This window comes from Phalaenopsis equestris, unplaced genomic scaffold (assembly GCF_001263595.1).
Source record: "Phalaenopsis equestris unplaced genomic scaffold, ASM126359v1 Scaffold001195, whole genome shotgun sequence".
NCBI lineage: Eukaryota > Viridiplantae > Streptophyta > Magnoliopsida > Asparagales > Orchidaceae > Phalaenopsis > Phalaenopsis equestris.
The window spans coordinates 50,225-66,132 of record NW_018165634.1 but is presented as its reverse complement, the minus strand read 5'-3'; the positions used below and the strand labels follow the sequence as shown (position 1 = coordinate 66,132).

Below are 15,908 nucleotides of genomic sequence, written 5' to 3'. Positions count from 1 at the left end.
CCACTCCAGTGATAATTTCCCCTCATAAAAAAACTTAGCACTCGATTCATTCTCAAACAATTGGGTCCCATCTCTCACTTTCTTGGTCTATAAAATTAGCATACACCCATAATATATTCATTATATCAAAGTAATTACCTCACTGATTTACTCACTCAGGTAGGAATGATTGATGGCAAACTAGTTTTTATAAGCAACTTCTTAGCTCACTACAATACCTCACTGTCAACCACCAAGATATCACCTTCACAATAAATTCCCCGAGTCATCACTTGCACAATTCACATACCACACACTTACAACCTATAAAACAATTACTTAGATATCTCAAATGCACAAAGTCATACAGACTCTTCATCAATTCTAGACCCCTCAATCTACAAGCGTACGCAGATGATACTTTGGGTCAGTGGCAACACAAATAAAAAACTTACAAAGAAGCAACCAACAATGACAAGATCTTTAATAGAAGTAGAGTATGAAGCCCTTGCTTCTAGCACCACCATCATTCTACAACTCAGACATCTACTTCAAAAAACTACTCGAGCATCTCTTCCATTAACTACCATCTACAACGACAACACTTTGGACATAACATTAACACATAATCCCATTTTTCATGCTTGCACTTAACAAAATAAAGTCGTCAACCATTTCATCAAAGACAACCTCAAATTATGCAAAATCTCTCCTACCCACATCATGACATAAGATCAGATTGTTGACTTCTTCATGAAACTCCTTCTAATCACCTAACATCAAAGTTAGACCGATAAATAGAAAAACTAACCATTAGAGGGAGCTCACATCCATGTTTACTATGCCAGTATCACCACATGCATATAAAATTCTAGAGCCATGGTCCCAATGAAGGTCGAAGAATTAAGGAATTCCATTATATCAAACCAATGAACTTATTCCCTAGATGTTACTTGTGTAATGTCATATAGGCTCCTTGGTTTCCTATAAAACAAATGGATAAGATAATGTAAATGGTGGCATAAAATAGTAAAACATTGTTGTTGACTACATAAAAAATAATATCTTTGCCATAAACAGTAGTTGAAAGTATAATTATAAGCTTTGTAATGATAGAGAGAGAGAGAGAAAGTGAGAAGAAGAGAGGGAGAGGGAGGGAGAGAGAGTGAGAGAGAGAGAGAGAGAGAGTGAGTGAGTGAGTGATGCCTCACAAATGTTTACATTTAGATAATCTTATCAAACCCTTTATGAAGACATTTTTTTTATATTGATTTGCCATAATTTTGATTTAAAACGAATTATAGGTATGAACACAATATGAACAATCAATGTTTGCAGTATGTTTTGAACCAAGTCATCTTCATTCTTTTTTACTTAATGGGTCAATTTAGACCTGATTAGTTTTACTTAGGTTTTGGGATAAGATTCAAGTCTCATCTTTAATATGGCCTTCAGTTTTCGTTCATGCCAAATTTGTATCTCTTATAGGGATTGATGTGCACGACACTCAAAATTACCTAATTTATATGGCTAACTCTTAAAACTTACTTTTTTGTTAATGTATCATGCTATTAGTTCGATTTACCCTATTTTGCTAATGTAAGCTATGATGTAATCACAATTGGTAAGGGTATTTGGGATGAACAACTTGTGTAATTTGTTGAAAAATTATTATAAGAGAGGAAATTGTGATTTGAATCTTTATGGAACGGCCATTTACAAAATCAACAATATCTGCTGCACTCTTAAAATTCTCGACGATGAGGAAGGAAGAGCAACTAGCATATTTACCCTATTTTGCTGATGTAAGCTATGATGTAATCACAATTGGTAAGGGCATTTGGGATGAACAACTTGTGTAATTTGTTGAAGAATTATTAGAAGAGAGGAAATTGTGATTTGAATCTTCATGGAACAGCCATTTACAAAATCAACAATATCTGCTGCACTCTTAAAATTCTCGACGATGAGGAAGGAAGAGCAACTAGCAGCAAGATCTCATTGAGAGAATTCATTGGCACACAATAACTTCTTTTAATAATCCTGAAACTATTGGTGGCAAAGACGAGCCAATGATGTGATGACCTAGGAGAAGGCCTTCCAGAAAGTTAATCAAATGGTAACATTTTTTTACAAAAAAAAAAAACTTGAGTGTTATGTGAGTAATTAATAAAGTTTGTGCTAAATATGTGAGTAACTAATTCATAAAGGAAATTGATGACAAGAGTTTCATTTCTAATTAAATGTTGATGTAAATTTCTTGGACTATATTTTGTTAAAAATCGCATATGGTGTGACGAAATCACATGTACCATTCGAAAGACTAGGAAGAAAAAGGAGCATTGCATAAAAGTTGAATATCATCACCATCTATTAGCATTCATAAATTTCAAAGCATGGATCGTTATCATGTCTGAGCAGCCTTTAAGGATTATTTCAAAAAATATGCTTTTATTAACAAATCAATATATAAGGTGTTAGAGCTCATAAGTGTAAGATTAATTACATTAGTAACCTCACTTTTATCCTGAAATTCATTTAAAAAATGTTATAATGCAACGAATTACTTTTGCTAGACTCACTAAATTGTCTTATTTTTTTGCCCTAACTACTACTTTTTCTATCTTGGGAAAGAAAATTATTTTCCTATGCCAAGTTTCTGCCAAGTTTCTCAAATCATGATTCATATTGTCATGTTAACTACAAAATCAACAGTTTTTCAAGATCATTGGTATCACAAAATAAATATTGAAAATTTATATATGAATCAACATCTGAAAACAAGATAAAGCCGTAGTTTTTGCTGGCCCTGCTCTTGGTTGGGCCCGTTCAATCTAGTACTAATAATTAAAAAGAAGCTTAAGTTACAATTTCTATATTATCTCATGCAGTTCAAGATCAAATTCAAGTGATTAAATTCGTTAATTTATAGTCACATATCAATTTTCATGTTGCAAATTTGAATCATGGTAGAACATGAAATCCTCAAATGACAATAATATATACTTTATATATCAAGCTGCACGATAATTAAAGATTTTCAAAATTAAATGCATGTCCTGACGTATGAAACAGAAGACGTGAAGGAATCACCCTCTATATATCTATGCTTATTAGATTTCCACATATTACAGGGGACGCATTGGTTAAGACATGAATAGCATCATTAATCTGCAGTAACAAGTTAAGGATAACAGCAACAAGCGACTTAGCACCCACTAAGTACATAAGAAGGTTAATTAGAAACTGAGGAAAAAGAAAGAAGAATAAATGAGGAAATTCTCATAACCCACCCTCTTTCCCACAGTCTCTACCTCTCCAATGCTAACATTATTGACAAGGACAGAATAAAAATAAAGTAAGTGCTCTTCATTTAAGGAAGACTATCTCAATCTCTTCAACTTCTAGTAGTTAAAACTCTCATACTGAACTCATCCCCTTGTTGGCGACCGGCGGCTTGGCTGCCATGTCCACATCGATGGGCTCGCAAGGTCCAAGCTTTGAGATTTCGATCGTATGTTCTGGCAGCTTGTTCCCCTCTGCCAAGCTTTCAGGAACTTTGGTATCCTTATAGATGATATAGAGCACCATTTGAATTGCCCCAAATGTGAATCCTAGTATGTTTGGGAGCTATATACACAAATATTTGTATGACACATTAGAATCAATAATTAATGGTTTATGATTGTAACAAATAAGCAATTACCGCAACATAGATGTCCTTGGAGAAGAGGCCAAAGGAGAACCACACTACTGCGCTCAGTGTGAGAAAGAATGAAAGAGAGAATGGCATGAACTCTACGCTCTTGGTTCGAATGACCATTCTCTGCATGATTTTTTTTTCAATTTAATCGGTTAATTGTTCATGGTGAATTAAGTATTTAAGATTATAAGAACTTATTGAATTAATAACATACAATTATGCTTAAAGGAGCAGCAAAAACGCTGACGGAGAAAGCAACACAGATCCAGCCGAGAACTTTGACGCGGAGACTGGGCTTGGAGACGAGCAGAGTACACAGAACTATCAAAGAGAATAGTCCAACGTTTAATAGCATGAACATCTTGAATGTGTGCATCTGCAGACAATAACAATATAAATTAATCAAATAATTTTTTTTTAAAATATATATATTAATTTAAATTCAATATACATACCCTCGTTTTCTTAGCTGCATATATGAGATACATGATGATATATATGGTTTCAACGACACAACCAAAAGAGTTGATGGTTATGAGAAGGAATGCATCGCGGCCTTTAATGAATGCGTAGAAGATCCAGAGCATGGAGCTGAATAATGCCACAACGTATGGCAGAGATTGGAACCCTTCGGTCGATTTCTTCTTATAAATACGATAGAACGTCGGACTGCAATAAATTATGTATGAACATGTAATTAGTATTTTGAACTATTTTATTCCACTGTCCAGGAGAAAACTATTATAACTTGAGATTCTTACAGTGGAGCCAGGTAGACCATGAAAGAAATGACATTTCCTGCAATAGATTCATGAGCAAATGGGATTAGAAAGTATTTATTTATTTGAAAACTAAATAAAATTTCTTACACAAGTGAAGTATGCTAGAATGATTTTAGGCATGACGATTAAGGCAAATAAAGACCACCTTATATTTTTCTTACAAATATATATTCCTAATATAATTTTTTTGAAAACATTTAACACGAAATTATTAGATTATTTCTAAAAGTCAGCAAAGTAATGATTAATCAATGATAAGATTGAAAAATATTATTAGGAATACTCTATTCGCGAACTGTAGGCCCTATGAATTTTGGTGGGGTGAAAGATTCCTTATGCAGATTCTTGCAGCCAGCCTTTATATTCATGTTACATACAGAACAAACTTTATTGCTATAGATGAATCATTCCATGGCTGAGCTCGGAGTGCTCATAATATATACCGATAATCTAAATCAAACTCGATATGAACAGAGATTAACCAGTACTTCCTCCTTGGCTTTGTGATCAACTCTAAGAAGCGACAAAATGGAATTAATCAAATTTATCAAAACTTTGATCCACTTGTTATCTTCTCTTCTAATCACTCAGAATGCTATATATATGAAGAGCTAGGAAGGCAGATGGCAATGAAGGAAAGCTAGCTATAAATTCATGGTGATCAAATATACCTAGGATTCCAAAAGTGAATGCCCAAGGATGCTGTAATGACAATCCTCCTGCCATTGGAGATAGACAATATGGACAGCAAAAACAAAAAGGGACACTTTTGTGCTCCTCTCGCTTGTCCCAAAGCCTGTTTAGCTAAGTGACTGGAAGAAGAACAGACTAATTTGGATTGCACCTACATTGGGTGATTTCCCATCTTATATAGGAGATGGATGATAGTGCGGTGTGGACCACTTGTCTTGTTGGCATTAGCGCTGAACCTCCACCCAGCATACCGAGCACGCTTAAAGAAACTCAAATTTTGTGGTTTCAAAATAATTTTGTATGTAATCAAAGTGATCAATTATGCTTATTGATTTTAATTGTAATTTTTTCAATTCTTTGGTTGTTTCGATATAAGTGTACGTACCATTGCAAATGATGTTTTTTTTTCCTTCCAATTAAAAATTGAAAGTTGATACTTGAGGTGAAGAAAATCATTTTCATGGTTGAATATATAACTTTTTTAAGTCAAAATCTATTCTAATATTTTCTATCATGCATTGATAAAAATATGCACATATATAAAAAGAATTTATTTATTTATTATTGAATTATATCCAATGGAGGTCTCAATTATCATGAGTACAAAACCTACATTGGTGCTTGCAATCATTATAATTTATAGAATTAGCATTTAATTAAATTTTGGATGTAGTTATTGAATCGTTGGATTTGTGCATGCCACAAGTTAATCATTAAGAATTTTATTAAAATATTAAATATAAGTTGGGGCTTTATCATGAATTGTGATATTTGTGTGTGAGAAATTGAAAAATAGATGAGACAAAGCTAGTTTTGTGAAAAGCATTATTTCATATGCTATATTACCTTGATTAGGAAGATATTTGTTAAGCTCTTAGTAGAGTGATAACTTGATTCATGTTAGTGGTTGCCAGGTGTATAATATGTGGTATATGAAAATACGTTACATGCAACAATTTTCTCTCTCTCTCTCTCTCTCTCTCTCTCTCTCTCTCTCTCTCTCTCTCTCTCTCTCTCTCTCTCTCTCTCTCTCTCTCTCTCTCTCTCTCTCTCTCTCTCTCTCTCTCTCTCTCTCTCTCTCTCTCTCTCTCTCTCTCTATGTGAAGAGTATAATTAATTAATGGCACAAAGAGAGGGCTGGTATTGGCTTTCACGTGATCAAGTTGGCTATTACACAAATGCATGCCATTTCACAGCCGTTTTGTTTCCTCCCCACTTTATAATATTTGGTTTCCTTGTCCTCCTAAAACTCACTAGTTATTAATTATAACAACCACTTTAGCTTCTTAGATATATGTCATCCCAAACCAGCTCTCTAATAAGGAAAAGTCCATCTTTATCTCTCATTTTTATCTTTGTTTAGATGTTTTAACTAAGCATTAATTTTTTCTACTGATCATAAATTTGAAATCATTTTCTTCATGTTATACCTTAAGATTAACATTATGAGGCAATAATTCTTTCTTTGTAATCTAAGACTTTTTCCGGTTGTGTGGGGGCAATTAAATACGTGTTAAATGCCAGTTTATATAAGAGAATATTTGTTCTTAATTAATATGCCTCTGAATTTAGGATCGATTTAGCTAAGTTAAGTTTATATTTGTTGAAAAAATATAAAAATAAAAAGTACGCCACAGGGATAGCTAAATGTGCTGCATTGTAATAGATGGCACGTCAATTTGCACAACAATTTGCTCCATATAGGACTGTAATCTAGTCGTGTTGAGCCGAGCATATCATAGTTCAAACTTAATTTGATACAATTACAAGTTGTTCATAGTCGGGTTGAGCTTGTTTCTTTCAATTCATTGTTCTAGCTCGATTTGTTTAATTTTTTCAATGTTAGAGCTTGATTTGTTTATGCAAGTGAACCCGTATTTAAATGCGCTAAAAATTCAAATGAATATCAAGATTTCATATAAAAGATTTAATAAAAAAATTTGCAATTCTAATTGCAACTAATAATTTATCGATTATGAGCTCTAAAATTTTTGAACTTTACTAATTAGCTATATAATTTTTAATGCTACCACTACACTAGTTCAATTTTTTTAAGTGGAAGAACTAAACTGATCCTATTAGTTATAGTGAGGATATTTTAATCATATTATTAATAAAAGAATTACAATAATGCAATTCACATTAATTTTGCTAGTAATTGCACTGTGATGATTATATAAAATGAGCTCATTAAATTCAAGGTTATGAAAATTCTACTAGAAAAATCTTTTATGACACTCTTTAATTGTAAATATCTCATTCTAAATTTCCGTTCACTTATTATTTTATTATTCAATCAAAACTTAAATTTATAATTAATAATTAGACAAAAAATACTACTGATATAATAATATATTAGCATTAAATCTATAATTAAATTAGTTTTAGCTAATTAAATTTTATTTAAATAGTATATCAGATACGATATGTGTTTTTATCGATTTAACAAATTATTTGTTGAACGACAAACAAGTTTGTTCGTGAACAAAAATGAAAAAGTTTAATTATGTTCATGTTCAGTCATTGAAACTTTGAGCTTTTAAAAATTTTTCAAACTTGTTTGTTTACTAATTTGAAAGAACACGACTGACTCTTAATCAAGTCGTCTTCAAGCTGTTCATCGAGTGCCTTGGTTCATTCACAGCCCTAGCTCCATACATACATGTAGTTTGATAAAAATGGAAATAAAAAGTATGAGAACTTAAATGGTTGTTTCGGGTTCCCATCGAGGAAAGGCCAATCATACGTCACAGATGATCAGATAAAAGAAAAGCTAATTTTATTATGCAGATTTTCTCAAGTAAAATTATCTTGTATTATTCATCATACGCTTTGCATATTTAATTGTTTTGCAAGTTTGCTTTTCGTCAAATTAATGCTTTATTTATCTATTATTTTTAAAAAAATAAAAAATAAAACATACCTTTGTAAACCTCACCTGGCCAAAAAACAGTTTGGAGCTCATGGCTGGAAAATTTTGAACTTAAATTTAAGATATTTGATTTATCTTCTTTTTTTTTTTCCTTTAATTTCATCTTCTTTTCTAATATTTTTATAAGAAAATAAGACAAAAGTTAATAATTAATTAGTAGGCCAAAAACTCATAAAACAATTATGAGAACTTAAATGGGGGATGACGAATTAAAAAATAGAAAGATAATAAGTATTTACCATTAAAATCTCAATCTTCTTATATTGACTAAACAAAAACTATAATGACTATTAAATTATTACCAATTATTCAATTTTGTGTGGGCAATTTATTTAATTTATTATATGCTATTAAAGGATTTTATATCAACTGATTTAGAAATTTCATCTTCTATTTTTATCAATTAATCAAACTACTCATAATTAAAGGCAAGCATGTGTATTTATTGATTAATATACATATAGAGTTATTAAAAATGATTAGAATGAAAATATTGGGTCTTTTTATTCAAACTGACTCCACAGAATAGTATTTTGTCACGTATTTGGTGTCCTGCACTTTGAATTATGAGGAGAAAGCATGCATGGGATAAAAAGTTCATTGCTTTATTTCTTTTCTTTTCCTGCTTATTTGCTAATGCTTCTCTTATCGAGTTTGAAATCTCTCCCTTTTTATTTGGGTGGAGTTTGATATCACAGCATATCAAAGCATGCATTACATGCGTATACCGTTACAACGTAAGGAAAAATATAAGGAAAAAATATTACATCAGGACTCTGCACGTAGAAAAAAAAATCTGTCCGGTAACACAAGAGAATATTGCTCCCGTGTTATTCAGATGTTATTGTGTGTTATTCAAGTATTATTGATACGTTATTGTGTTATTATTACACTGGGAATATTTCCATAACACAAAACTTTTATAAATTTATGATTTATTACTTCTATTTATAATAACTCGTTCAAAATTTAGAAGAACAAAAGATAATAAACCATTAAATTTCATTATAATTCGTCAACTGAATAATAAATGATTTGAATGTCTGCACTGATCAAATTATAAATTGATTGTTTATTTAACATATTTGAGAGTTAGTTCTTCTAAATAAAAACTCTAGATACAATTAAGATATAAATATCACATATAACTAAATTAAATTAGATAATTTGGATTTTTAATTTTCTTCTTAGGAAGTTTACATAGGCAGGCGCACGTAAAAGGTTTATGTTTACTGATATTTCGTTTTATCTATGTATGAAAATATTAATTTGACTATTAAAAAGTGTTAATTTTTCGTCTTTTTGATTTGATATGAAAGTATTGGGAGCTTTGCTTGTACGAATAAAAGTTTTGATGTGAGATACGTAAATCTATAATAATCGAGTGAAACGTATGTAATCGTCTTTTTTTTTTCTTTTGAATTATAAATTCATGCATATTGATAAATTAATATTAAGGTGCCTTTATTTTTGAAGCATTAGATCTTATGAAGGCTAAAGTTGAATCATCAATAATTTAGTGGCACTCAATTATAAAAAAATTAGTAGCTTTTTAAAACAATAAAACATTCCTTGTTTTTCAATCAAAAACATTTATTTGGTATGAATATAATGATCAAATATAAGTAAATTATATGACACAAATTGCATGTTTTTTTTCTCTTCTTTAAAGTAAATTAAATCAATTTTAAATCACGTTTTTTGCTTTATATGAATTATTTCTCCACTACCTAAAAGTAAAATTAATCCGATACACTTTAATACTTTTTATAAAACTGTTACCGGAAAGAAATGGAGCTAGACGAATGCTAATTGATCATGTTTGGCTTTATGGCTCTTATGGAAAATTTGATTGGCATATTTGATTGCTTACATGAAAAACATTTTAGGGGAAAAAAATGCGACTTGTTCAATCATAAAAGTTTACTTTTTTGTGAAAAAATAAATAGAAGGTTGCATGGTCCCTTCAATAGCTGTTGGAAGGACTTCAATCTAAGATACTGTTGGAAATAAAATGCTTTTATAAGAGGAAGAATATCAAGTAAGAATAAGAACATATCTTGAAAGACATTTTTATTTCACTCTTTTTTATTCTTGGTTCTTTTCTATACAGAACTCAAACACATCACACCTGTTTATATTAATGACACATCTATTAGGTATGTGCCAATAATTTTCAATTCAATGACTACTATTGACTGTCTAGAATATTTTATATATTCAGTTACAGAAGTCATTAATTACATATTCTAAAATTCTCCAAGTCACTCATTTAAAATATGTTTATAGAATTTTCTAAAACTTTCTTCATAAGAAGAATTTTCTAAATATTTTTTAGTTTATGAGTTCAAACAAAGCCTAACATAAATCAAGTTTAATTTTCAATACACTTTATTAAACTTGATTTGTCATCTTGAGATTCTTCTAATCCTGATAAGATCTGCATACTTGAGCGGCATGGTGAATATATCAGCTATTAAATCATGAGTTTTTAGATACTCTATTTGCACATTCTTTCTTGTGATCTAATCTCTAAGGAGGTGATAACAAGTGTCGATATGTTTAGATCAATCATGCAAAACAATATTCTTGGCAAATGTCATAGCTGGCTTGTTATTGACACAAATCTTTGTTGGCTCTTCTTGTGGCATTCTTAACTCTTCCAATAAATTTTGGAGCCATATTATTTGATAGACACATGAAGTTACAACAACATACTCAGTTTCATATAAGTTGAGAGGGCGAGTGTTGGTTGCTTATTTGACATCCAAGTAAAAACAATGCCTTCCATATAGAACATGACATTATATGATTTAAGTCATCTAGTTTCAGACAAATCTAAAGCTAAAAAAGGAAAAATCTAAAGTTGACAATATTTAGTGCCAGATTTGTGTCAGCCATATAGTTGGCGTTAAAAACAGGGTCAGTAATACAATTAACATCGAAAATGTTCAAAGCTAATTTTTTATGTCAAAATTAGTGTTTGACATGTTCGCCATTAACAAATTTCGATGGTCCCCACCCCTAGTATTATTTAACGTCAGAGTTTGCATTGAACATTTGTATTGTTTTAGTGTCGATTTGTAGTGAAGAGCGCTAAAATGATCAAAGAGTTAGCATCGAAATTGTTCACGCAATCCCATCACAAACCTGATGTTGTGAAAAACGATGACAATAAAGTGAAAAATTAGAACGAGAAAAATTGCATGCAGAAAAAACACCAGAGCGACACATGGATTTACGTGGTTCGACAAATTTGCCTACGTCCACGGAGCTGCTGAAGATTTATTTTTTCAATGAATTACACCGTTGAACACCTCGATGTTTACAAGAAAATCTCTATTTTCTTCTCTCCCTTCCTCTCTCTCTCTCTTCCTCTCTTTCTCTTAGCTCTCAAGATGGCTTGACTTAGTCTTTATTGGCTTGCATTTCCTTTAAATCAAAAGAGACTATTTATAGAAACCATGAGAGCGATAGATGGGAGGTGGGTGAGCGGTAGGTGGGATGTGTTAGGTGAGCGGTAGGTGGGTGTGGTAGATGAGATACTTAATTAAGAAACTAATTAAATTAGGTGGACCTGGTCTTCACATTACCCAACAATTCTCCCACTTGGAGATTGGGACACTGAATGCATCACCTACTAGCTGCATCATTTACTAGTTGTACTGACATTTTCCTCAAAAATGATATCCTCCACCTCTGCAACTCGAAGCCCTTATCTTCATACCAGAAGACCAGCTGAAGTCAAGCACAACTTCAATTTCTCACGAGTAACATCCTCAGTTAACATATCACCGCCAACATAGCCTTGTACCACCAAGCTCTTTCCAGGGTTACTCCTGTATTTGCTTACAACTCCCACTGCATGAGCAATATTCTGCCCCTACTAAAAGCCCTTTTCAACAAGTCCAGCATTGTACCTCTTACTGCCACCAAGTGTAGTCTTCACTCGGTACACCCACTTGTTGTGCAATGCCTTCTTCTTTGGTGAAGTTTTGCCATCTCCCAAGTCTGATTCCCTGGTAGAGAATTTGTCTCCTCCTTCTTGTTCAGCCCCCACTTGCTCAAATTCTCATCTTGCAAGATTTCTTCATAACTCTGTGGTTCTCCACCATTTGTCTGTACAAGGTCCAGTTTTTCTGCCTTTGACGCTCTACCACTTTTCAGAAAATTGACCTTCTTCTGCTTCCTCATAATGCACCTCTGACTCATGAGTCCAAACCTGAGTAAATCTGTAGTCATATATAGTGTGTCAGTTTTCTTACCCCGAGCCATTACTAATGCTATCCCACCACGTCTAGAGCTTTTCCATCAACCAAATATACCTTCTCAAAGTTACCTGCAACATAATTTTGTATTAACTCCCGACGGGAAGATATATGGAAGGAAGCCTCTGAATCTAGTATCCAGTCATCAACAGAACTGTAAACTTCTAGAAATAGTGCATCTTGTATTTCTTCAATTACAACATTAGCGTCATCATTCTTCTTCTTCTTAGGATTCCTGTAGTTTCTTTTTATGTGTTCACTTGCCACAATTCCAGCAGGTTGCCTGCTGACCTGACGTTGATTTTGTTCTTCCACGGTTTGAGTTTTTGTCTTGTGATCTCCCTTTGGAATCAACAAATTCTCTGATACTAGTTGTTGTGAAAAACGAAGACAATAAAACAAAAAATTGGAACAAGAAAAATTGGACGCAGAAAAAAACACCAGAGCGACACACGGATTTACGTGATTCGGCAAATTTGCCTACGTCCACGGAGCTGCAGAGGATTTATTTATTTGAGGAATTACACCGTTGAGCGCCTCGACGTTTACAATAAAATCTCTCTTTTCTTCTCTCCCTCTCTCTCTCTCTCTCTCTTCCTCCCTTACTCTCTTAGAAGACTTGGCTTGGTCTTGCTTGACTTATGACAAACCATAAGAGGCTATTTATTGAAACTGAGTTGTAGGTGAGAGGGGGAGGTAGGTGAGCGGTAGGTGAGATGTGGTAGGTGAGCAGTAGGTGGGTGTGGTAGGTGAGCGGTAGGTAAGATACTTAATTAAGAAGCTAATTAAATTCGGTGGACCGGGTCTCAACATTACCCAACACCTAAAACAAAGAAAAAAAATATGAAATAATGATCAGATTTTCATAAGCTGCACAAAACTTGGGCGACCAAAATTGCTCGTCATTCGCGGACTTCTCATATTTGGCTCAAAAATTGTCTTGTGATTGACTTGTTCATTAAATAAACAAGCTAAACACGAATAATTTTTTTGGACTTGATTCGTAAATGAACCAAACATGAAAAAATGTTTATTCGATCGTGTTCAGCTCGGTAAAGCTTGAAAAAAATAAATATTATTATATTTAAAGTTTGTGATTTATGTAATAAAAAATTTAGATTTAATTATATTCATTTTTTTTTTAATTTGAAGAAGGTAATTTTAATTGCAAAAAAAAAAATCATCTAAAATCCTAAATTATAGTAAAATAATAAATATATAAACCTAAACTTTACTACCCTTAGCTGAGAAATTGACCAAAGGAAAATATGTTGAGATTTTCATACCTATTTTATACTATTTTTTATGATATTGCACTTTAAAGAAATGTATTTTTGATGTTTTGTTGTAGGAATGATGAAATATGATCATTGGAGCAAAAAGATGCAAAAAGGAGCGAATTTGGAGCGAAAAATATCTAAATGTGAAAAATTGAACTAGGGCGTCGACGGCGCCATCGACCCCGCTGATGGCGAGATTTTCCCGAGACTCCAGAATTAATTCATTAAGAAGGTCCGAGGCCGTCGATGGCGAGCTCGGCGGTTATGTCCAACTAGGCTTTGGATGAAGGCAAATTTTGAAGGGATGCTCAAGAAACTCTTAGGAAAACTCATCCACATCTTTAAAGAGAAGACTTTGGTCAAAAACAGAAAAAGGAGAGGCTCTAAATTGAAGTGTGAAAAAGTATAGAGAGCCTAAATTATGAGAAATTCTTTGAGAGATTGTAAGAGTTGAGGGAAAGTGAGAGATTTCTTCCTCCTTGCCGCTTCGAAGAGGAATTCTGTGTGCTGTAAATAAAGGAAGAGATTCAGAGGAACTTCGAGGAGTTTTCTTGAGGAGAAATTAGAGATAAGTTTGTTTATTGTTGTAGTTTGTATGACTTTGATTTTATATATGAATTCCGAGTTTTGTTGTGTTTTCTACATGAGATCTGAGTAGTTTTCTCTGTCTTTCTCCTTATCTTGAGATTTGTGAAATGGTGATTTGAATTGGTTGAGCCACAAAAATGTTAAAGAAATTGTGATGATCTTTTCACTTTGATCTTAATTTACTTTCAATCTGGCCAATTGATTTGTTAAAATATGTTGAGTTTTACAACTAAAGTGAAGATTACATCCAAGATTCAGGGAGGTCAAAGCCCTTGGAAGTTGGGTGCAAATAAATAGAGAAATAAAATTATCGGGCGTAGAATTGGAGATTTTAGAGTGATAGACTAAAATCCCCAATGCGGTTCTCTCGTTTGGGTGTTGAACTGTAAATGTTAGCCCTCAGGCGAGGGGAACGTGGGAGCTCCGAAGTGAGAGCCGGTATCCTCCCAGCCTAGCTGCAGATTCAGTAAACAAGCGTAGGATTAGTCAATGTTCTTTATGCCTGGACCAAAGGGTAAATGATAGGTATGCTTCTATTTGACACAATATAATTTGAACTAATTTACTTTATCCATTCACTATAATTTCTTGACAAGGAAAATGATGTTTTCTTATATATTGAATATCACATTAAAAACTCATTAATATATTTAATTATTTAATAGTTCTTAAACTACATATTTATTTTAATTGTCTATTAGTGACAGATAAGCAAATTGAATTCCATTGTAGTGATTAAAATATTGCTTTTCTAAAGTCTTAGTTCGTAGTTCTAATATTACTCCCTGTGGGATCGATATCTAGAACTCCATTAGAGTCCTATATTACTTGAGTGATACGCATACTTGCGTTGATAAATGTGACTTTACAATTATTGAATATTTTATACATACACCTTTATCAAATCTATAATTGTTATTAAGTTTTTGTACAGTTGCTGAGGAATTAAATCTTTTAACAGCAGTATTAATTACTTATATTTTTAAGCATATATAAAGTCGCGGTCAGAAATCATTAATGATCTGCGTAAGAGCAGCTTTCAGCTAAAAATTCTATTTCATAAGGATACAACACGCCTCTCATAATATTCAATGCTCTTCAATTAGAGATTGTAAGTAGACGTCATTTTTTTCTTTTAAGCCGTGTGAACCCGATATCATCAATATTAAAAATAAGAATTACATAATCATACAAATATCATGGGGCAAATTATATAGTGTAATAACCATTGGCTAACATGATTAAAATGTTGCAACATTGTGTGAACCCATCTGCACACAAACCAAGGCTATTTTTGTGTGGTTCAGCTACGAAGTCAGGATAACTTCGGTTAAAATGTCTCCAAGCCTCATCATGTGATGGATGACTCATAAATTTTGCATCAACAGATTTGGTACTGCTCCGTATCATGTGAGGAGTTGTACACATAGAAGCGAATAATCTCTACAGATGGGGTATGAACGACAAAAATAAGAGGTGCTTGTATGGAAAAACTTTTTTAGATTTTTACTCTTCTACCCCTTTGATTTGAATCTATCAACTCGTCAAAATCTTTAATTTATTTCTACTGCATCAACCTTATAGTATAGCATGCAAGCATTAATATAACAATCAATCTTCTCAGATAGTAACCATAACTTTGACACTAATTTTTTGGTTCTTAACAACTCATCCAGAACTAAA

The 15,908-nt window shown here is 32.5% G+C and overlaps 1 protein-coding gene across 1 annotated transcript; it reads right to left on the bottom strand.

Annotated features, from left to right (window-relative positions):
- Positions 1 to 3,060: 3,060 nt before the first annotated feature.
- Positions 3,061 to 5,293, bottom strand: LOC110033479 (bidirectional sugar transporter SWEET14). Its single transcript, XM_020737474.1, has 6 exons — positions 5,136 to 5,293; positions 4,444 to 4,480; positions 4,138 to 4,351; positions 3,897 to 4,058; positions 3,686 to 3,805; positions 3,061 to 3,609 (listed from the first exon to the last, which is right to left on the bottom strand). Exons 1-6 carry the CDS (start codon positions 5,188 to 5,190, stop codon positions 3,400 to 3,402), a joined length of 798 nt encoding a protein of 265 aa, XP_020593133.1. The 5' UTR covers positions 5,191 to 5,293; the 3' UTR covers positions 3,061 to 3,399.
- Between the last annotated feature and the right edge of the window lie 10,615 nt (positions 5,294 to 15,908).